This window comes from Conger conger, chromosome 5 (genome assembly GCF_963514075.1).
Source record: "Conger conger chromosome 5, fConCon1.1, whole genome shotgun sequence".
In the NCBI taxonomy this organism is placed as follows: Eukaryota; Metazoa; Chordata; class Actinopteri; order Anguilliformes; family Congridae; genus Conger; species Conger conger.
The window spans coordinates 19549321-19574136 of NC_083764.1; the positions used below are offsets into that span (position 1 = coordinate 19549321).

General features: G+C 41.0%; 1 protein-coding gene across 5 annotated transcripts in view; it reads left to right on the plus strand.

Moving 5' to 3' along the window:
• The window catches only part of myt1la (myelin transcription factor 1-like, a), a 79845-nt gene extending 55581 nt beyond the window's left edge, over window positions 1-24264 (plus strand). For 2 of the 5 annotated variants that reach the window (XM_061242127.1, XM_061242128.1), the window contains 13 exons: window positions 537-644; window positions 1313-1533; window positions 2617-2846; window positions 8927-9154; window positions 9813-9934; window positions 11676-11744; window positions 11894-11956; window positions 12602-12685; window positions 13326-13547; window positions 13960-14051; window positions 15415-15518; window positions 17357-17500; window positions 21666-24264. In XM_061242127.1, coding sequence (XP_061098111.1) covers window positions 537-644; window positions 1313-1533; window positions 2617-2846; window positions 8927-9154; window positions 9813-9934; window positions 11676-11744; window positions 11894-11956; window positions 12602-12685; window positions 13326-13547; window positions 13960-14051; window positions 15415-15518; window positions 17357-17500; window positions 21666-21806 — 1828 coding nt within the window. In that variant the 3' untranslated portion in view covers window positions 21807-24264. Of the gene's footprint in view, window positions 1-536; window positions 645-1312; window positions 1534-2616; window positions 2847-8926; window positions 9155-9812; window positions 9935-11675; window positions 11745-11893; window positions 11957-12601; window positions 12686-13325; window positions 13548-13959; window positions 14052-15414; window positions 15519-17356; window positions 17501-19333; window positions 19397-21665 lie in introns of all 5 variants that reach the window. The other 3 variants (XM_061242132.1, XM_061242130.1, XM_061242129.1) reach the window with 3 other exon arrangements.
• Window positions 24265-24816: the final 552 nt, after the last annotated feature.

The window sequence follows — 24816 nt, forward strand, 5'->3', positions numbered from 1 at the left end:
TGAGATTTCTTTGGCTGGCAAATCCTACAGCATTTGACTTTGAGTTTTGTTGAGGTTGAGTTGTGAGGGTGGGTTGGGGCTCACGTTTCATCATGAAAGGAAGGGTGTATGGTGTTTCATTCTGGGGATGGAGTGAGTTTAGAGGGAGGCAAAATTGGGTCCCAACTCCAACTTTATATCACCCTAGTTCTACTATTACGTGAACATAATTTATTACGGGGAAGCAACCATCCTCCTTCAAATACGCAAGTTTATCAGATCTTGGTGTGAGAGGTTGTTAAATTTCACGAGTCTCGAGTGCAGTGTGCACATTGAGTGCAATGATTAAAATGGTCAGTGTTAATTGAAGTCTTACATAGCGTCTGTGGGTAAAACTTCATCAGATACACTCTAGCCATAAAATGATTAAATGCTGATCATTTTGCTGTATAGTGGGCGGCAGAGACAGATATACTGTAGGTGCTGGAGGGTTTAACAGAGTAATACACACTGTGTTCCTCCAACCTCCCCTCTGGTCTGTGCTAATTCTGTTCCAGCCTCTCTGGGTGTCCCATTGCTGCTGCAGAGAAGATGGCCAAGATCCAGGAGAAGCACCAGACCAGCGATGGGCCCAAATCCAACCAGGCTTCAGACCGTGTGCTGAGGTACGGGGCTTCCTCTCCGTCTGCTGGCTCATCAGCCTATTCTTCATTTTTTCTATGAATCCTCATTATGCTACTGGTAAACATTCTGACTTCTACTACTGTGACCTTGACGATGAAGCACTACTTTAATAAATCACCCTGGTGTAAAATCCAGCTATAACCAGCTTGAAATTACCAGCTACCAGCTGTTTCAAAGCATAGCTTGAGCTGGTCAAACCATGTCGAATATGGAGCCGGTCTGAATTGGTCAACCAGCTACCATTAGTTTCAAAACCTAGCTTGAGCTGTTTTTTTCAGCTGAGCATCCACATATTTTGTGTAAAATGACACACTTTGCAATCCTTTCATACTCACCAATAGAAAGGGAGCGCCTGGGGCAGCCTGTAGCCTAGCGGCTAAGGTTCAAGCCCCATTGTAGCCACGATAAGATCTGCCCAGCTGTAGGGCCCATGAGCAAAGCCCTTAACCCTGCTTTGCTCCGGGGGGGATTGTCCCCTGCTTAGTCTAATCAACTATAAGTCGCTTTGGATAAAAGCGTCAGCTAAATTCCAAATTATTTTATGATCAGCGTTATATATACGTACGTTCTGTAGAAGAGCGCCCCCGGTGGTTGGGTTTAGGATTGCGTTAGTCAGACCACTCTCAAGTCGGTGGTGGTTGTGTTCCAGGCCCATGTGCTTTGTGAAACAACTGGAGATCCCACAGTATGGTTACAAAAACAACGTTCCCACCAGTACCCCGCGGTCCAACCTGGCTAAGGAGCTGGAGAAGTATTCCAAGACCACCTTCGACTACAACAGCAGTTACGACAGCCACCACCAGGTCTACGGGAAGCGAGCCATCGCGCCCAGGGTCCAGGGACGTGACACTTCTCCCAAGGGATATGACGGTACGAAACAAACGGGCTCTCCTGTACTCCCCGCCAAACCGGATTAGTTAAAGTCCCAGGGCGATTCCCCTTCCTCGCCACCTCCACCAGCAGCCAATTGACTTGAAAAAACGAAACGCAAGCTCCCTAGCTCCATTTTCCTCGGGAATTTGTGTGGGGATTTTAGTGCAGGCTTGAAATTCTGTGCGGTGTGCAGTCTCCCAGCTCCTCCTTTGAAGCTGAGATTCTTTGTCACACGGCTCCTCTCTCTCCCCCTCTCGCCCCAAAATCACACTCACACTACTCCGCACTTGCCATCCATCCGTTCACCTGGCTTAATGAGAGTCGCATGGATATCTCCATTGCTCTGTCTCCGTCTCCGTCTGTCTCTCTTTTTCTGTCTCTCTTCCTGCGTCTAAAATGTGTCATTCTCTGTGGACGTGCACATTCTGTGTTTATTCGTTTCATGGAGAGCACTTATCCGGAAATTATTTACAAACTAATCATTTACAGAGACTGCCGAATACTGCTACAATCTGTCTGTATGTTTTATGTTCTTTGCTACTCTCTCTGTCAGCCTGCTAATGTCTGTCGTAGTTCCTTTATACTCGACTGTCCATCTATCTATTTTTACGTCAACCTTCCTATTCTTGAACCAATCCATTATTATTTTTGTGTGCATTAGTGCCTTGGATACCATCTTGGTGGAAGTAGTCTGCATTGATATCTCTTGGTGTGTGTGTGTGCGCGTGTATGTGTGTGTGTCCATATGTTTGAATGTGTATGTGTGTGTGTGTGTGCATGCGCGTGTGCATGTGCATGCATGTGTGAGTGTGTGTGTGTGTGTGTGTGTGTGTGTATATATGTATGGTGCATGTGTGCATGTGTCCGTGTACATGTACGTGTGTGTACGTGCATACGTATATGTCTGCATGTGTGCATGCATACACGCATGTGTGTGTGCGCGTGGGTACGTGCGGGTGTTTGTGTACGTGCATGTGCGTGTCTGTGTGCGTGCGTGCGTGTTTCGGTGTGTGTGTGCGTGTGGGTGTGCGTGCGTGTGTGCGTGTCTGCGTGTCTGCGTGTGTTTCCGTGCCACCACAGTTAAGCGCTACTGTAAGACGTCCAGCCCGGCCAGCAGCAGCACCAGCAGCTACGCCCCCAGCAGCAGCAGCCTGAGCAGCGCCAGCAGCACCTGCAGCCGCAGCAGCTTCGACTACACCCACGACATGGAGGCCGCCCACATGGCTGCCACCGCCATCCTCAACCTGTCCACGCGCTGCCGCGAGATGCCCCAGAGCCTGGTCGGCAAGCCGCCGGGCCTCTGCTCACCGGTAAGGCCTCCTGCCCTCTTTCCTGACGCTTTCCTGGGGCAGGGTGTGTAGAGTACCGGGGTTAGCTCTGCTGGTTCGCTAGTAAAAGCGCGGTGAAGTGTAGCGAGGCCTAGTAGCAGGTTAGCGACCCTCAAATTCAAAGTAACGTCGTAGCCCTTAGCTAATTTTGCCTTTAGCCGACTGCTAACATGTTTGTCTAAGAACTCTTTGGACAAGTGAGAGGCCGGAGTTCAAATCCCACCTCGGACCGCAGACATCCACAGGAAGAAAATCCTTTGTGTTCTCAGAACATTGGCTGTGTCTCAAACGGAAAGCAGCTGCCTGCTGCCCTACCTCCTGATTAGTCACTGTACTTCAAATGCAATGTTTTAGGAGGTGCCTGAACATGAACCTGAATTGAATGAGGCTTCCAAGGCAACTAATACACCGTGAGCTTTAACGTGTGTTGTGTCCAACCTTTTCGTCTGCATCCGTCAAGCAACCCACTCAGCCACTATCCTCAGCTTACCTGTTCATGCATGGTTAATGAAAATGGACACCATGGACATTTTTACTTAGCTTTTAATTTGCATGTTTAGCCAAACATAATACATTTTTTCATTTGTTTAATTAAACATAATATAACAATTTAGATTAGGCTAACACATCTCGACCTGCTCTCAGTTATCTGCTGTAAGTTAGCTAGACTATAAAGATGAAACATTCATATCTAAATATCTAAATATTTCAACAAAAAAACCTAGAAAAAACCTACTCAAGTCAAATACATTTGGAACAACCTCTGAGTCATTTAGCGTCCAAATTGTAACTGAAAAGTGCTAAATAATATCACTAACATTGAACATGAACTTGCCCCTCTGGCTGTCTTCCATTTTGGCAGTTAATTTCTAAAATGTCAGCACAGAATTATGGGATATCCTACCCAGAGATGTATCAGGATAGTGCCTTCAGAATCATCGAAATGAAGGCACCCTAGTAGGCATCATTTTCTACTAACTTTAGAATTAGATTTGCCTTGATGCCTTCATTCCTTCAAATGATGCCTCCATTTTTTTCAGTTTGAGACACAGCCCGCATCTCTCTGTAGCAGAACAGTAACAGGCAAAAGACAGTGTTTTCTGATTGGCCGAAAAGCTGATGATGCGGTGTGTGGGTGAGCGGGGTCTAAGGGAGAGTGGGGCAGTGCGAGACGTACACCTGTCCTGCTGTTTGAAGGAGACGGGCTCATTATCTGTCACTGCATCTTTGCGCAGTTTGATTGCTGCTTCTGATCTGCCCTGCCGCCTGAGCCTATGGATTTCAGTGCTTCTGCCGTGGGGTCGGCCATGACAGGCATACGTGTCCCGTCATGTCCGGTGACAGTGGAATCCGAGAGAATGCAGGGTTTCAGCGAAAGAGCCGACTACAAATCTTAGCTGCGGGCTTACCTTCCGCTGGATTTTGCTGGGGTATTTTTTACACTGCAGTGTACAGCTCGTGAATAATTATGAGCAAACTTTATGTCCTAAATGCTCTATGCAAAGTTGCATGCAAAAAAATAAATGGAAATTAGCATATAATGAAACAGGTGCCAGATGAAGGGTGTTAATAGGCCACCTCCTGTCAAACAATGGGAGGGAGGGAGTGGGTTCTGCTTGCAAGACCTCTGGAGCGCCCTGCCTACGTGTGTACCTCTTAGACAGTGTGTGCAGATGGCTCTCCCCTGAATGCAAAAGGCCAGGAAAGAGAAGAGAAGAAAATAACCCCTTCAGCTTCATTCTCTGCCGCTGCCATTAAAGAAAGGCTTAAAAATGGCAGAATGTAAGGACAAATGAAGGCGCAGCCATTTGGCAATCCTGTTCAGGGAAAGAACTGAGATGTTAAAGGGTAAGCTTAGCCAAAAATCTAATTATCATATTTTTCAGGAACTCAGTGCTAAACTATAAAAACATAAGGTGTTTTGTGATTTATTTTGTATTTTTGGAGTACACTGTATGTACATGCTCCAACATAAATATATTCTGTCTCATATTTGTGAATAGTGCAAGCCTCTTCTTTAATTTAAGTCTTCAATCATGTATGTGCAGTAAATAGTTTTTGAGATATTGACAATTCTATCAGACTAGTATAAAATAGGTGGAAATTGCCTTCTAGGGGGGCAAAGTGGAAAGGGTTAATGATTCAATGGATTCAACCAAATAAGAAATGTATTTCCCCAAAAACCAGGTTTCACAATTATTGGCACTCCTAGTTTAATACTTGCAAACACCCCTGGCAAAGATGATATCCATACATCTTAATTTGTATACAGTTAGAGAACACATTCCAAGGGATTTTTGACATCTCCTAAACATCAGTGACCCACCTCCACAGGTATTTCTCCTTGTATGCATTTCTCTTTTGCTGCCAAACATGTGAATGGTGTGTACGGCCACAACGTTCAATTTTGGTCTCATCTGACGATAGCACTCTCATAGTCATAATTCCAATGAGGTTTGGCAAACTCCTGATGCTTGGTTTTCTTTATTGTACTCAGTAAGGGCTTTCCTCATGCCACCCTTCCAAAGACTTTGTTGGTATGGAGGTGCCATTTTATGGCTCTTTTTGAGAGTTGATGACCCGAAGATGCAAGCAATCTCTACAATTCTTAAGCTTTAATCCTTGGGTTCTCCCTCACCATCTTCCTCACTATCCGTGGAGACAACAAGCACTTGCATCCCATTCCTGGCATGTTTGCAACCTTGCCATGTGTTTTACATGTTTATATTATTGCCCCTATAGTACTTTGTGGTATATTTAACCATTTATGTATTTCATGTACCCACGAACTTGAAGTAAATTACTATCTGTTTCTTCTGAATTGACAGTACTTTGGCTTTTCCCATGTTAATGGATGAGATTTTGCAATCATTGTTACCTCATTTTTATACTCTAGTGAAACATGAAGTCATGGAATGGCAGAATATAGTTAGACTGAGATTAACTAAATTAACTAAAATAGCATTGCAAATTTTACTTTTAATTTAATTTAAAATAATTGTTAGGGGTACCAATAATTTTGACTCCTATTATTTTCAATAAAAAAATTGATTACTGAATAAAAAACATTGAAACATGAGAATACATCCTTCTTCATTTTTCTTCATTTTTATCAAGAGTACCAATAATTCTGGAGCCCACTGTATACGTGGGGGTAAAAAAATCCTATAAACAATACAATATTTATATCTTAGTGCAGTAGTATATTCCTGACCTAAGAAGACACATGTAATCACCACCATTTACTGTATGTCTGAGATGCATGTGGAAGCTCAATGGGTGTTTTGCTTTTACCCTCTACAGCAAGCTCAGACTATGGAATGCAGGGTTGGTCTTATAGCATGGCATGTCTTATAGCATTACGTCAATATGTTCTTACATTTTACAACATTTTCCCTCTTCACTGGGTGGTTTTCACATTATTGGAGTCAGTAATACCTAGTTACCTTAATAGAAACAGAGGAAGTAATGGGATATTTCTTATACATAATGCGATACCATACAGTAATAGCAATTGCAGAAAACCCATCGGAATATGATACAACTGAAATATGGGACAAATCAAATTTTTCTCAGAATAAGTTGGGACGGTAAAAAGGGACTGAAACACAGGGCTGTCCCAGGGAAAAAATGGGAAGTCAGGTCACCCTAGATATGGTGCACGTGGACCGGTTTTGCAGCACAAGCCACGTGAGCCGATTTATCACGTTCTCTCCTCCATGGGGCGGAGCCATCACTTAAGCCCCAAACCCTTAGGGCCTGCAGCCAGCACGGTGCTGTGCACAAATCCATATCCACACCAGCCGGATTGGGATCTATTCAATTATAATGGCGGGATCGTGGGCTCCAGAGCCTGGTGAGAGGAATCTCTGTGGGGAGGGGGGGAGGGGAGTTGGGGTGGGGGCTGAGCTGGGATGGGGGGAGGTTGGGAGTGAACACTGCAAGCTTCATTTCTTTCAGAGAAATGACCCCACAGCCTGGTGCGGGCTAGTCCTGCAAAAATAAAGGAGATTAAAATGAGTGAGAAGTGTCAGAAAAGGAACATTTCCTCAGGAAAACCTGTCAATATGTCAGATCTATGAACTTAAACATCTTCTTAAGGCAGAAGTAAATTCTTTTTTTTTTTGCAACGACAGGCTTGAATTCAACATTGATGATTATATGACTGAAAAGTAGGATGGGTAAATTATGTTTGTTTGGCCATTTTGAACACCCCTTCTCCAGAAATCACCTGTAACTTTACAGAGGAGACATTTTGGCTAGCAGAAGGCAGAGTTGACAGCTATCTCAGCGAGATAGCATTCCTACTCTTAACAACACTGCTGTAAGGTTTTATAAGGGTATGTAACAATATTGTAGCAATGTTGTAGTAACCCCATTGCAGCAATATTTTTATGTTTATTCTTTTGCCATCCCAACAGCTAGCCAGGATAAACTACCCAGTTCTTTTATACTGTAGGTGGGTGAGCTTCATCATCTTGGGGGTGTAGGCAGGAGAACCGGAGCTTTGTTGTTTTTGATTGTAAACACAGGGAAGTAAGAAAATAAATCCTGCATAGTATGCCTTTAAATGGCAGGTGTGTACATACTTGTTTTTGCTTTGTAAAAGTAACATTTTCATTTTGTCCATGCATTTTAGCTATAGCCATTGTATAAGAGTAACAAGAACATATTACACATTCAGGGTAGTTAACGGCCACCACCATGTCGGCCCATATACTCTTGCATACGCACAGCATGTAAACAGGTATATATTAAACAAGTTTCAAATTTCAAGTTTTTTCTGTTCTATTCTTAATAAGGTCACAACAAATAATGTTAGGTGCAGAGCCATTTTTTTAGCAGATACCTCCCTATAATACGTCTTCTCCAAGAACTAACATTAGCCAGTACTTCCAGGTAAATCTCTGCCGGTGAGCTGCTGAATGATTAAATCATGTGTACTGCAGCAGAATCCTCTCCCCTCTCTCCCTGTTGACGCGAAGCGAGCGGGGAAGGAGAGTGGCCGACGTTTCCCCAAGGGTGCGGGAGAAGACACAGGCACAGAGATCCCGGGGGGGGGAACAAGAGTTGGGGAGGGGGAGAGGGAGAGAGAGAGGGAGAGAGAGAGGGAGAGAGAGAAGGAGCAGGAGCAGCAGGCAGCCCCAGGAATAAAGACAGCAGAGCCCCTTGGGGGAGGAGGTTGTCGGGCGGGGGCTGTGAGGTGGGGGGGTGGGGGGGGGTGGGTGGATCGATGATGATTCCAGGCTCGGCTCTCTCGCCCGCTCTCCCCTCCCCACTGCGGAGAGGAGAGAGTGACCTCGTTTTAAGGACAGCGAGGCGGCTTTGTGCAGACGGAGCCGTGCTGCAGTGGAGGCCGCTCCTGCGACGCCGCATCACGGCGGAGGGAGACGCCGCGCCTGCCGGCTCCGACGCCCGCGTACCTGCGCGTTAGCCCCCGCCGTGCGTACGCTACATGCTGCACGGCGGAAAAGTGTCCCTGGATTCATCCGGCTCGGACGTACCGGGCCAGGCAGTGTCCGATATTTCCTCCGTGTTTTTGATTTGAGAGAGTTTCACCTTCTCATACATGCAGAGGCACATTCGCACACACACACACACACACACACATTCACACGCGCACACACACATTCACACGCACACACACACACGTTCACAGCAGTGGAGAGGGAAGGGGCTCAGAGAGGCTGAAACTGGCTCTAGGGTTGAGTGAAGCTGGGAGTCATTCAGACGGAAGCAGGAATCAGGAAGCAGAAGTGCATGAGTTAATGTGCAATCTCTTTCTCTCTCTTTCTCCCACTGCTTCTCTCTGTCTCCTCTCTCTATCTCTTCTCTCTCCTATCGCCATCTCTCTTCTTTTCCCTCTCTCGTTCTCTCTCCCCTCTGGCTCACGCACTCTCTCATTCCCCTCTCTCTATCTCCTCTCTTTTAATTTAATCAAATCTCTCTCTCCATCTACCTTCTCTTTCTCTCTCTCTCCCTCTCCCTGACCTCTCTCATTCTCTACCACTCTCTCCCTCTCCCTCCATCACTCTCTCTCTCTCTCTCTCTCTCTCTCTCAGGGCCCCGACGCAGAGGTGAATGAGAACGGGACGCTGGACCTGAGCATGAGCAGGCCACGTGACAGCCACGAGGGCAGCTGTGCAGTCCTCACGCCCCTGGAGCCCATGTCACCCCAGCGCCAGGCTCTCATGAACAGCAGGTGCTACCAGCTCAGCGAGGCCGACTGCTGGGACCTGCCTGTCGACTACACCAAAATCAAGCGCGTCGACGACGACGACCTCAAGGAGGTACTTCCGCGTTTAATTTCACTCTGATACTGTACCTCCGAGCAAAACACAAGACAAGTACTCTGGTCGTATTCTTTAAAGGTTGAGGCACAAACAAACCAGGTTTTATTACCATGTTCATGGTTATGGCCAACTCGAAATAGCTGTCTTTAAGAAGCGTTCAAATGCATCATAAAGTGAAGCGAGGTCTATTTAAAATGCTTCATTGTTGAAATGTCATTTAGCTTGTAATGCGGAGGCAGGCTGTGGGCAGTTTATCACATCTTACCACAAGGCACCTTAGTGAATATTCTTAAACAGAATCTCTCTTAACGGGCATAACTGCATGCAGAAAATGAGGATGTTCATTGGCTGAGCACGAAGTTCCACTGAGAACCTTTCATTTCACAAGAGAGACATCTAGTGGATTTTGAAGGAACTGTCCGTGCTGAGAAATATCGTCCATTGTCTTAAAGAAAGAATGTAGCCTGTGCCAATTCTTCAAGAAAACATAAAAATGTGAAGTAACCTATCTTTGCCGGGAGCAACACCACTGCGTTTAAATCGAGTTCGGCGCAGGGATTGGCGACACCGCTGAGCACCTCAGCTGTCGAGGGCGACACCAACAAAGGCCATTTTCACCTCTCTCATTCCCCGCCTCCTTCTGTCTCTCCTGCAGCCTGACGACTTGGACCCCTTCCAAGACATTCTGGAGGAGCGGCAGTATCCCGGGGAGGTCACTGTCCCCAGCCCCAAGCCCAAATTCGCCCCGTGCAAGGAGGCAAAGAAGGAGCTGATAACGTAAGCTCGAAACGGAGGAGCCGTGATCCCACTTTCCTCCTTTTTTATTTATCCATCTTTCTGCTTTGCGGGGGCTGTGGCTTTTCACCTGCTCCCTGCTGGCTGCTGCATACTACCCAGCCACCTTCTCCTTAGACGTACGACCCTCTGCTTGTGTGCCCCTCTATCTCGTTTGTGCTCTGCAATGTTAGCGGTGCCCCGTCAAAATAAAATATTATCACACTATTTTTAATTACAGTAGCTTAAGAACAAACTGAAGTGACGCAGAAATAATGATTTGGCATTAAAATAATCAATCACCTTATCTATTATCAACGTAACATACACTCACCAAGCACTTTATTAGGAACATTTTTACTTTATTACACCTGCTTATTCATGCGATTATCTAATCAGCCAATTGTGTGGCAGCAGTGCAATGCATATGACCATGTAGATACGGGTCAGGAGGTTCAGTTAATGTTCACATCAACCATCAGAATGGGGAAAAAAATGTCTTTGACTGTGGAATGAATGTTGGTGGCAGACAGGGTGGTCTGAGTATCTCAGAAACTGCTAATCTCCTGGGATTTTCACGCACACTAGTCTCTAGAGTTTGCAAAGAATGGTGCAAAAAACAACAAAAAAAATCCAATGAGCAGCAGTTCTGCAGACAGAAGCACCTTCTTAATGAGAGAGAATGGGCAGACTGGTCAAGGCTGACAGGAAGGTGAATAACCACAACAGTGGTATGCAGAAAAGCATCTCTGCACACACAACGCATCATAACTCTCAGTGGATAGGCTATAGCAGTAGAAGTCTAAAAAATAAGTTTAATGAATACCTAATAATGTGCTTGGTGAGTGTATGTATAAGTTATGTAGTATTAACTAATCAGGAATCATTTTGTGAGAGATGTCCATTGTAAAATATGGGGTTCAGGACATGATGAATAGCTATGTCAGGGACAACATCACATACATTACATGTATACGTTGCAGACAATTTCATGAGATGTTTATTAAGGTATTTTGAATGACCTTTTTACAAACTACAGTATGTGCCAAATATAAAACATACTGCATGTAAATTCCTGAAGTCTTTCATCAGCATATTTTTCTTTTCTTATTAGGAGAAAATTTGACAAATAATACAACAATTGGTAGCCAAAAATTCCAAACACACAGTCACTCACTCACTCTCTTTTGGCTTTTTTTTTTTTTTTTTTGGTGACAGATGTCCAAAACCAGGGTGTGATGGAAGTGGTCATGTGACCGGAGATTATGCCTCTCACAGAAGGTGTGACCTCATTTCCTCCAACTGAATTCTTTTTCACTTTGCAGTTTTTGGATGACCTTGGTCACCGCTGTCAAAAGAGCAGCAGTAAGAGGCCAGCTAAGCTATCTCTGCCTGAGAACAACAGCCCGGCTCTAGTAGCGGGGAGTGCGCAAAATGAGTCATATGAACGGACATGTCGTTGCGTCTTTAAGAACGTACAGTAATTCTGACCCATGCTGCACAGTTAGACATTCCTCTGTACCAAGTGCAGCTGGATTAAAAACCATTGAATTCAGTTTAATTCTGATATACTGTAGGAGTAACTCTTGGCTTTGAGCTAACCCCCACCACCCCCGGCGCATGGCATTGCTCCCCATAGCTTGCTTGCATTTACAGGCTTTGTTTCTTTGTGCACTGTCATGTTTCTATTGCCATAGCTCTCATTTTTCTCTCCACTAAAATTCCTCTGCGATACATTTTACAGTCTGTCCGGCTGTCCTCTAGCTGACAAAAACATGCGGAGCGTGATCCCCACCAATTCCCAAGACCTCAAGTAAGGCATTTACTATTTTAACTCGGTTGTCCTTGTGTCTGTGGTGTGGCTACAATGAGTGATGCCAACGAGTGTTTGTGTTGTCTTACCCCACTCCAAGCCTCTCCCACCCATTCTAACAGAGTTACACACCCTGCTTTCTGTCCTAGGTGTCCAACCCCTGGATGTGATGGTTCAGGACATATCACAGGAAACTATGCCTCACATAGGAGGTAAATGCAGTCAATGACAGTATAACCCCAGCGAAGCATATGCTATATTTACAGCCGTGCACATTAGATCATCTCTATTCCCAATTGCTTTAAATGAATTGAACAGCGGTAACAGAGAACTAAGATATCTATGAAGTGTATTTATAATGAATTAGCTGTTGGAAGTTCTACTTTTTAGACATGTACTAATATAGCAATACTAAATAGAAAAGTACGGATTCAGATTTTATATCTTTTTAATGACACTCTGTCTGCCCTATGAGGATTGGGGGTATTCTCAATTAAGCATGCTTAGTTTTTGGTTAATTATTATACTGTAGGCTATAAACCATTAATTGAATATTGAATTCATTTTATTACCATTTCAAGTGGCTTAAACAAACAGATATGAGTTGTGGGATTATGTTAGTGCTATCTTGGCATAACGCAACACATTTTCAACTGCATATTGGTTTCATTGCAGACCCACAAATGGTAACTGTCAACAGCTGTTAAATCCATCTGTGTTCAGTTAACAGCTCACACAAAAAACCATGCAAATGGCTGTCGAGTACCAGGACTGCTACAAACTGTCTTAAAAGATTCACAGTGCTTACACATCAAGGATAGTGGCTAAAATAGATTAATTGATGTCTTTCTCTGAAGCCTATCAGGCTGTCCTAGAGCCAAGAAGAGTGGTGTCAAGATAGCTCACAGCAAAGAAGATAAGGAGGACCAGGAGCCAATCAGGTACCACATCAGGACTTGTGAGCCCATTGCTGATGTGGCTTTTTTTGTATATGCCCTGGGAAGCACATCGTTCCTTTCCATTTCTTCTTTCAATGTGGCTTTTCCACAGTGAGTCGTTCTACAACACATCTGAATGCAGATAGAAGAATGAACACATAAATTATATTTTCTATTCCTTTTTTAATTTTTTTTATCTTTAACAGAGTCAAAACTCTTTTTTTTCTTGATGTTACAGTAACATTACATTATAGCATCATGGCAATGTGTGAAAGCTGCTTCAATCATAGTATTGCCTCCAGATAATGTAGGAATTTACTTGATGGTTTTTAACTGATACTTCTGTATGGTCACCCCTACTGCTGTGACAAGCTTTAGGAGGAGTGTCCTCATTAACACTGTAATGATAATGAAAACACCCTACAGGCATCTTTTGTGAAGCAAAACATACTATACTTTTCAATTTAGCTTTCATCAGCAAGAATTTTTCTTAAGGGCACACTGGACCGGTTTCCCCCAGGGAATGCATTTGGTGAAGCACGCATTTCTTGCTAAAGGCTTACAGTGATATTTACAAGCCCGCTCATGCACAGAAACGCCATTGGCACCTTGAATGGCCATATTACTTCATCTCTGCCCGCAGGTGTCCGGTCCCTGGCTGCGATGGGCAGGGTCATGTGACGGGGAAGTATGCGTCTCACCGCAGCGCGTCAGGCTGCCCCCTAGCGGCCAAGCGGCAGAAGGACGGCTACATGAACGGCTCCCAGTTCTCATGGAAGTCGGGGAAGACCGACGGCATGTCCTGCCCGACGCCAGGCTGTGACGGGTCTGGACACGTGAGCGGCAGCTTCCTGACACATCGAAGGTTAGCCTTCTCTTCTGTGCTTCTTACAGTGGTGTTGAGAGGAAGGGAATGGGTTTGAATCCCAACCAGGACACTGCTCTTGATACATTCGAATTCATCCCTGCTGTAAAATCCACCTACCTCAGCTTGACCAGCTTGGAAATTGAGCTGGTCAACCAGCATGGCCAAGCTTGTCATGAAGCTAGTCTAGCTGGGTATGAGCTGGTCTACCAGCCAGTGCTTGGAGCCACTCCCCTGCTACTTGTCAAAACAAGCTACCAGCTTTCAAAACATAACTTGTTTCAAAACATAACTTGAGCTGGTCTGAACTGAGACTCATATACGATTGTACACATGCAGGTGAGATTGTGTGCATGCGTACATGTTGTGAAGGTGTAAATGAACGCCACTCTGTATGAAATTGTTTCCCAAGCCTGTCTGGATGTCCCCGAGCCACATCAGCTATGAAGAAAGCCCGGCTGTCTGGAGTGGAAATGCTAACAATAAAGCAGCGGGCGAGCAAAGGTAATCACTTCTCCTGCTCAGCTCACACAACTCACAATGGGCTCAATTATACTTCTGCGAGTGTTAATCATTTTTCTGCCATGCAGGGATACACTGCAGCCAATCACAGGTCTGCATATGTAACTTACTGCTGTGCAAGAACAACTCACATCCTTCCATTTTGTTATCGCCTACTGCGCCGCAATCACTCATATACTGCAGCTGTATGTGTGATAATTGGTCGTATTGTTTCTTGTAGTGAGTAGACAATAAAACCAATCATGTATCTGCATGTGCCATGACCAGCTCCGTGGTGATCCTCTTGTAATGGTGATGGTGATGGTACTCACTGCCTGGCAATCAATGGCACATTTACAATCATAAAGAGGACAAATTAAAATACAGACCAACTCAAACCACTTTGTTTCAGCTTATTAATCTAAATATATGTTTTTGAATTCATATTGTCAATCTCTCAGCAATCACACGTGTAAAACTTAGCGGTAATACAATTGTATATCTTAGAAAGAGGAAATAGCCCATAAACCACATCATGATGGCTCCATATCGGTTTTTCAATTACTCACAGTTAATACTCACTGATGTTGTAATGTGTGAGGGGAGGGAAGTAGTTTATATATTTTAATGCTAATAATGGTAATTCCTAACTGTAAAAAGAAGCTGAAACGGAAGTTAGAGCAGCACTAGCTTCCACAATATGAACGGAAAATTGACATACATTTGATTGACATACACGCCCACTGGTACACAATGACTTAAAATCTCAATTTCCAGGATGTGGATGAAAGAAAACTTGTATATTTTTTAAATATATACTTTAAGCGTGTTCATATGGTTACGAAGAATTGATTAAATTGAGGAAAAACATTTTGATTTCAGCTTGTCTTTAATGCTAATGATTAATTTCAGAAGTAATATACGTGTATTCAATCAGGCAACTGGGTTTATATAAGTTGTGTGTCTAAGTAACATAATGATTGAAATGATGGGTTTTGGAAGGAGGGGTGACCTCTCTGTTGGTACACTTGGTTTATCTCCAATTGCGTTTTGAATTGCAGAATAGTAGGCTGCATTTGCATTCACATCACATAATAATTTCATTAGTTATATTGTCATATAATCCATATTCTTCATGTTGTAAATATTGCCATAGTTACCATTCCCTTGGTGAGAAAGCACATGAAATTGGTGAACCATCACATGTTTCCTGGATGTATTATGCTAGTCTTGAAATTGTATATAAATGAGCAATTCGTTCTACATGATAAATGCTAGTATCACATGGTAAACACTTAAGGCAAATCTCGGAGTAATGTTTCCATGTATTGGTTTGATTCATGAGACAGCTTTCTTCATTTCACAGGAATAGAAAATGATGAGGAAATTAAGCAACTGGATGAAGAAATCAAGGATTTAAATGAATCAAACACACAAGTTGAGTCAGATATGATTAAACTTAGAACACAGGTGAGATGTTTACTGCAAATAAGTATGTGTAAAGTGTATGTCTGCTGACTTAAAATATCTTTATTTAAGCATGTTTATCATGAATATGCAAAATAACTTGTTGGAATATACACTAGGCCTAAAGGAAGTGGATAGCAATGAGATGAAATGTACAAGTTTAAATATTGTACAAAGTGCTGAGCCTGAATTGTTTCTGTAAACATTTGACTAAGTGGATATTGTGTGAGTAATCATATTTTTGGTGTTTTTCCAGTGAATTTACTCATGTGTACACTGATATGCAAAGTGAAATACTGTATAATAACAAGAGTATACAATTATAATACTATATACAGATAGGTCCGGAAATATTTGGACAGTGACACAATTTTCATAATTTTGGCCCTGTAATCTACCACAATGGATTTGAAATGAAATAATTTTAGGGTATTTACATCAAAATTGGAGGAAGGGTTTAGGAATTGCAGCAATTTTCACACATAGTCCCTTCATTTCAAGGGACCTAAAGTAATTGGACAATTGACTCAAAAGCTGTTTCATGAGCAGGCTATTCCCTTGTTATTTCATCATCAATTAAGCAGGTAAAAGGTCTGGAGTTGATTTCAGGTGTGGCATTTTCATTTGGAAGCTGTTGCTGTGAATCCACAACATGCAGTCAAAGGAGCTCTCAATGCAAGTGAAACAGGCCATCCTTAGGCTGCGAAAAAAGAAAAAATCCATCAGAGAGATAGCAGAAACATCAGGAGTGGCCAAATCAACAGTTTGGTACATTCTGAGAAAAAAGGAACACACTGGTGAACTCGGCAACACAAAAAGGCCGGACGTCCACGGAAGACAAAACATACTGCGAAAGCAACCCAGGAGTTTTTCAAGGTAAAGAAGTGGAATATTCTACAATGGCCGAGTCAATCACCTGATCTCAATCCGATTGAGCATGCATTCCACTTGCTTAAGACAAAACTTAAGGCAGAAAGACCTGCAAACAAACAACAACTGAAGACAGCTGCAGTCAAGGCCTGGCAAAGCATCACAAAGGAGGAAACCCAACGTTTGGTGATGTCCATGGGTTCCAGACTTCAGGCAGTCATCGCTTGCAAAGGATTCTCAACAAAGTATTAAGAATGAACATTTTATTTATGATTATATTCATTTGTCCAATTACTTTAGGTCCCTTGAAATGAAGGGACTATGTATGAAAATTGTTGCAATTCCTAAACCCTTCCTTCAATTTTGATGTAAATACCCTCAAATTAAAGCTGAAAGTCTGCACTTCAATTGCATCTCCATTATTTAATTTCAAATCCATTGTGGTAGCGTACAGGGCCAAAATTATGAAAATTGTGTCACTGTCCAAATATTTCAGGACCTAACTGTAATTATATAATATGATGGTAATGTTATTATTATTAAAACTGATATTCAGTCTACACAGAATGGAGGGCTTAATATGTATATGAATATGTCTGTCTGTACAGCATGTCTTGTACATCATATTCTATAAACCTGAAGATATGTGGCAACCTGTAGCATGGGTTAAGGTACATGACTGGGACCCGCAAGCTCGGTGGTTCAATCCCTGGTGTTGCCATGATAATTGCAATAATTGTGCATAGCTGTTGGGCCCATGAACAAGCCCCTTAACCCCACATTGCCACGGGAGGATTGTCTCCTGCTTAGTCTAATCAACTGTAAGTCGCTTTGGATAAAAGCATCGGCCAAATAACATATAATGTATAGTATTTTACATATTCTAAAAATGATATATGACTTTTGGCATGGCTTCAGCATGATACATCCTGATTTAACCGTTATTGGTCTTGTGTTTATGCTCCCTCCAGATCACCACAATGGAGACTAATCTGAAGTCTATAGAGGAGGAGAACAAGGTGATTGAACAGCAGAATGATTCTCTACTACATGAGCTGGCCAACCTCAGCCAGTCCCTAATAAACAGTTTAGCCAATATCCAGCTCCCACACATGGTAAGAGTCACGAGACACAGCAACGCAATGGGCCGTCCAACTAACCAAAACAGTGTTTTCAGAAAGGTGTCTAAGTTTATGGGAAACTGTGACAACATTGTGTTCTCGTGATTTCGTCGGGTCGGCAACGTGTTTTCGGGAGAAAAAGATGTGCGATTTAGACCTATTTATAGCACAGCCGGAATGTTGTGGTTTGGGGTGGTTTATTCACCATGGCGTAGCACGGCTGTAAAAGGTTGTTGTGGGGGGGGGGGTTGGTGGTCTATGTGAACTCAGGGCCAACATTAACTACTAAGTAGTATGTCTACTGAATGATACTGAAATGGCACCTGTAGCTCTTTCTTCTTTATTCTAAACCAGTGCATTCTGTTTTTGATCAATTCTAAAAAAGGCACATCAAAGGTGAAATGTTATATGTTGTGTTTTTACATATAAAACTACTTAACTACTATTTTGATATTTAGCAGGATCATACCATTCTTGGATCATACATTAATTTATGTATTAACATGAGTATATACAATTTAAAAACTAATATAATTCACTGTATGTAATTTCAATGTTTTGCTGTGGCACACATAATGGAACTTAACAATGTTCAATGTAACCCACTATCATTAAATCAATAATTATAGCAACAACACAAAGCTATGTACACTGGGATTACCAGAAGAGCATACTTTCCATCTTTGGGAGTCTGGTTGCAAGCACATACATATACAACAAATTTACTTTCAACCCGTTTCCATTTTTCAGCTTTCTCTAGTCTCATTTCTCTTATCCATGAACAACCATTTTACGTGTATTAGCAGTTGGCCCAATACTGTATAGACACTGCTACACAAACAGTGTTTTCAAAAATTGGTTTCTAAGGCATGTAAAGAATGACCATTTCTATCATTTTTTACAAAGCTTTTAAGAGCCTTCACCTCCAAAAAATTGTAATCAAGCTACTGCAAAATGAAAGTTATAATTCTTAAGCATATAAACCAAACTGTTTTTTCTGTAATTGTTTATTGGATAATCCAGAGTTTCTTCATTATCTGTTTGTCTGCCTGTGTTTGCTGCCTTGGATAAATCTCAGATGTACACAGAAAATAGCCCTGGTCTTTACTGTTAACTGTGTTGTGAGCTATGTTCACTTGCAGGGACTATTACTGTGACACCGCTGAGCTTTCACCATTTGCTTCTTTGTGTCATTTTATTTGCCTCTGTATTTTGTTAATTGTTTGGTCAACTTGCTTGCTTTATTTTGACTGTCTGCATTAAACTGAAGATGACCCCCTGCCCCACTCCCACTTCAGAATCTGATTTCAAAGAAATAGCAACACAGATGTCCTATTGTCATGTGATCATGCGTTATCCAATTAATATACAGCATTCGCTTTAATGACCAGAAAGTGTGTGTTTACATGACAACGAGGAAGCCATCTTGTGACCCAATTGAATACAAGGGGTCTGTTTTAATTCTGGAAAAATGCTGTGCAGTTTCTTAATGGCACTTTCTCCTCACATAACTCACTGTATACATTAATCTGTGCGCACTATCAAGATCAGTGCCTGCAGAATCTGCACAGCATCACCCCAAAGAGAATAAGCTATACTTCTGTGTATTTGTGCTATGAACTCAACATGAAAATGTGCTACAAAAAAAATATAGTAATTTCTCACATTTTCTGTTGTGGTCAAGCCAAACAAAAAGCACAGGCCAAGTTCACCAGTCTCCCTCTGTCCATGGCTATATCCCGCCCCACCCCACCCCATCTCCAGGTGTGAACCAAGCGCCTTTTGTTCAGCAGGCTAATAGCGTTTTCTTTACACCTTTCCCCATAGAAACTGCTGCCACACAAAGACGCCCCCATTAGAAATCACAGCTGTTTACAGATGCATCAGAGAGTAAGACCATCATTTCCATAGTCCGAGTCTCCATTTTGTGCTCTTTCATTTATTCCTTTGAAACCATTCTCCTTTTCCATTTACACACTGTAGTGTCTGCCTAGCACAGGTGAACATCAGTGAGAAAACACAGATCCTACACCCTAATTGGACCAGGGTCTCATAAGACTGCAAGCTCCCAAGCATATAACATATATACAACAAAACAATTTTGTCCCACATAAAACAAACTGAGGAAATAAAACATATTGAAGAATATGTTTTACACATTTATGCTGATCCTGAGTCATGCTCTTAAATATCTTACATTTTCTATTAATTTCTATTAGACAGTTCTCTGTCTAAACCTCCTCTTTGATATATTTGCTTATATATTGTATTATTATTTATATTATTTGGGTCTGTTTGATTTGTATATGGCCATATCTTTTCAAAATTATGTGTCAGTGGCCTCAGTGGAAATAGTATTGAAATCAGTATTGTAGAGTATACTGTATTTGTGTTTTAAATCAGTATACTCAGAAAAGTAATTTTATGTGTCATACCTGATTGGGAGTATGCTCATTGCTTGCCTTTAAGTAACCATGAAACTTCAAGAGAAATATTATCAATGCATCTTTACAGCACCATAATTCTGTCAAGAAGAAGTTTTCCAGGGGACTGCACTTTTTACAAAGAGCTGCATAAAAACATTAACTAATATGAAAGTAACTGTGCCCCAAATGAATTTTGTTCTTACATTGGTGTAAAGTAAGCAATCTTTATTCTGTCCTTTGACTAGTTCATTCTTCAGACAGGCATGGCTGAGAGTGCCTCTAGCCCCCCCTGGTGGATAATATTTGTGTACACATTCTCCACCAGGCTGAACCATATTAAGGTTACGAACCTAGGTTACTAACCTAGATGAAGGAGAAAAAGTGAAGTTAGAATATTGGATAAAACATTTTTAAGCATATGTGGATATAAGTGAAATATTTTCTATTTCCTCTAAACATGCTGACAATGTCCTGTTTAATACTAATATAAAATAAATAAAATGAGGGGTAAAGTTCTCATTTTGTATAAGGAGCCAGATAGTGTATCTCTCTTATCCGTGTAAAGAAAGCACCTGCATGTTAAGCCACATAGAACAATAATGAATCATTTACTGAAGTGACAATAACTATTTTATGTTTTACACTTGAGAGGGCAGAGTATAAAAGATTAAACAATGTGCCTGATTTATTTTTTTTAGAAGGCAAGCCTGTTTTTTGTTTGTTTGCTTGTTTTGTCTCCCACCCCATCCCTGAAGAGCAAGCCTTTCCCCCTGATCTGTTGTTATGTCTAGGCAGCAGTCTTTAAACATCAACAATTGAGAAGCCCACACCCTAAGCACAACCCTGATTTGTCTGGAACTGCACAGACATAGCTTTGTGAAAAAATCAAATCCAGCTTGCCATCACTCTAAACTGCTCAGGTGTAGAATCTGCCTTTCTGTCTGCCATAGTTTGTTTAATTCTGTACCACAAATCTGTGAAAGGTTTAAACTGATTTACTACTGATCAAGAGTAGGGACATCACATGCCCTCATGCACATATTCCCACACACAAACACTCCTCTGTGTTTACAATGAGAATGCTTGTTTCCAAATCCTCATGATGTCACCAAATATGATCCTTGTTTTTTTCAAAACCTGACCTTTTCCCCACCTCCAATGGCTCCAACATAGATTTGAACAGAAACAGCTTAGGCAATCTGTTGATTTGTTTCTGGCAACATTATCACCACCAGTTATAATTACACTTCATGTTAACTGTGTGAAATCATATGACCTAAGCATATTCCAACAGTATCAAATCAAATCTTATAGTCAGGACGTCAGGCAGAAAGTTGAGAGTGGGCACAAATGAGCTATCAAAAGTAAAATAACCGCTTTATAAAGATAAACATACCAACTCGTAAAAATAAATATTGGGTAAAAAAGCTAAACTGTTATTGTCTAGCTGTCATGACCCATGACAGTTTATAAATCCATTCTTTCCTGAATGTTTCATTGCATGACATTGGACTGTCCGGTTCACCCCCTCCCCAAATCGAGCTCCACAGCAGTGTTTTCCCTTTTGATTTCAAAGAAGATGTGTTCATGACAAATTAGCTGTCCACCTATTTTATCTATATACGTATGTTATTTGCTAGACATTAAACTCTCCTTTGTTAGTGTCTGGTCTGTTCAAACTTTACCAACTGCCTTTTTCTTGTCCATCCTAATTCCGACTTCCTGTTCCACAGGAGCCGATGAACGAACAAAATTTTGACACTTACGTGAACACTTTGACAGACATGTATACGCACCAGGACCAGTACCAGAGCCCGGAGAACAAGGTCCTCCTGGAGAGCATAAAGCAAGCGGTGCAGGGAATCCAAGTCTAGACCCCCATCCCCTTCCCCTCCCCTCTTCCCCAGCTGGTTGCTGGAAGAGTGGCTCACCTGAGAGTGGAGGTACAGTAGAGGAGGTTAATCACGAAAGGGACGTCTCTCAGTACTCTCGCCACTGTACTGTATCCAACAGTGTTAATATTAATTTATGTTACTTAAAAAAGAAAATGTGTTATGCATCCAAAAACTTCAGATAATTTTTTGGGATCTTGCTTTAAAAATACTCGACAGCATAATAGTTTTTGAAAACATTCATGTTTTGTACATTTTCATATGAGCTAACATAATGTGATGTAATGTTTATAGCTGCTAATGCATACACATTTTTACAATATATTGTAGGACATAAGTTGTTTTTAATGCTTATTGACAAAGCATTTTAGATTCATGCGCTGACCTGGAGAAAAAAAAAGAACAATGAGAAGAAAAATGCAGCAGCCACTTTTTAATCATCTTGTCTCCTCGTTGGAGTATTTTATGGAATTTTAAAATGTTTGTGTGCAGATTGTTTAATGGCAAGACTTGGATGTAAATTGCTTTATTTTTTAACTATGTTTGAAAAATTTGTCTTTTGTTAAAGAAGTGATTGATAATGGTGGGTGGGGCTTAAAAAAATGTGTTGAAATGAGTATGAAAAGACAGTGACTTGAGGTTTGATGGTTTTATTGTAAACATCATGACACGGAAACCGGTGGAAATCCCAATTTCTAGAGAGGACTATTTTATGACTACTGAGGAAAAAAACACTTTTATCATCCTGTGTTGTTAGATACCCATTGTCATTCTGCCAGTGAGAAGGTGCTGTCAAATGGCAATAGATAATCTAGATTACATTAGCATTAGCATTTATTCCTTTCAATTTTAAAATTTCAGTAGCTAAAGTCAGAAAACATATCAGCAATATATGATCACAATTCAGTCACATAGTAATAGATAAGGGATGCAATCTACATAAACCATTTGGGTATATGCAATTTCTTATTCATAAGCATAGTGGGAAACAAATGAATCTTTTTACTATATGTAAAATATTAATTTTTATATAAATCTTTTAATACAATAACATTTTAAAATTGAAACATAGATGTTCAGTTTAGAAATGAAGGATTCTTTTTGAGTTGGTTTCTTCATGTAAAATTTTGCACAGAAACACCTTCGTTTCCATGTTTTGATGCTTTTACAGAAACTTGAAAGGTATTAGAGAGTCTTAAAGGAAGGAAAGGGATATCGCGAAGCGTAAATATATGTAGAGGGTAATCAGTCCGTGGGACTTACAGGGTCATTGTCCCCACATATGTGCCAGTAGACTATTTGCACTTGTCCTGTAGCTGTATCCTAACAAGTGGAAGTGTGCAATTTCCAGGTGACCAGAACCCTTTGACTCACAATGGGAACAATAACCACAAAATTAACTGTAGTGAGTTGAATAATATTACTGACGGAATCTACAGGGACTGCAAATCAAAAATGAAGTGATTAAAATTCGATCAATAAGTATACTTATATTGATAATAGACAATGATCTGGATTTTAGTATTTATGATGAGACGTATTCCCACAGCACTTTATATCTAATCATTGTACAATTATGAAAACAATATGTCAAATGTATTTTTTAAAAAAATACAAAGAAGCCACTCCAACAGACACAGATAGTGGCTTAAAAAAACAAATAACTCTGATGTGGAATCTGAGGTAATGCAGTCACTTGTCTGCATGGCCCTCATTTATGTTGTGCTGTTAGCTGTAGCTGCCATGTTCAGAATTGCCTTTTTCGAGAGCTAGCGCTAAGGTGCTTGTCATACACCCAATCCCATGTTATGTAGTATCCTAGCTGTCCTCCCTTAGGGCCCTGTGCATTTTCCATGACTCCACACGCCTTTCTCCAAAGCATTGTGTCCGTAGCTTATCGCCAATATAGTAACGCTTTCAGTAGAGTAATAGCTACAGTAGTATCAGTTTTTTAATCAATTATTGTTATCGCTACAAAGAAAACGGGGATTTTAAGCACAAAAACTTGCTGCTTGTCTACTATTGGTACATACTGTAATATCAAATCAAAAAGTTTTCTGTGACAACATACTGTAAGGATCACTAAAGGTGTCACATATTAGAATGCTGAATAATTTTCATATAAATAATTGTGAATTCATCAGAGTTTATTTATTCTACCTTATACATTTTTAAGTTAATTTAAGTACTCATGTATGATGACAGTATTTTGTACAAACTATTGTGTTCTCTTTTTCGCTTTCTCTCTGTGGAACTGAAGTTTAGTTTATTTTTGTACTACATGGCATGGATTTGTTGACAATTTAATTTTGCTATAACTGTGTGAGATCACAAGTTGCTGTGATATTTCATTTTTAAATGGTGCAATTTGTACAATTTTTGTCATGCTGGATGTCGACACATCTTATTCTGAATAAAGAAAAATTGTGTTGCCACAAAATGTGTATTGTTTGTGTATTTTGCGGTTTTTATATTAACCATTTGAGTGAATGTTATAATTTATTCTTCTGCATGCAGTAGCCTGTATTGTATTGCCTATATTTACTCTTTTTCCAGGTTTGAAACAATGCGTTGAACAAGTTATAAAAGGACCTTTCCCCAAACTAGAAAGACATCTTTATGAAGTGTTAGACCTGTAATATATTTAACAAAAACAACACATTTAAAATGAAAGGGAGAGAGAAAAATGTATTCAAATTATTATTAAAATTATTTATGCAAATATCACAAATAAAGAAAATTTGTTCCAGCAATGTCAGAATCAATTATTTTATTTTAGGGGGAAAAAACATAGTCAACATGTTTGATTATGATATGGCGGCATCATGCCATTTCAAATATTGACATTTATTTTGTAATATACTGGATAGACTATAAAGTAAATCTTTAACAGTTTATTTTAGTGCAATAATTATCTGCAATAATACAGCAAATAAACATGCATCCTAAATAAAAATATAGCAAAGCCCACGTAGAAATAAATTAAATTGCA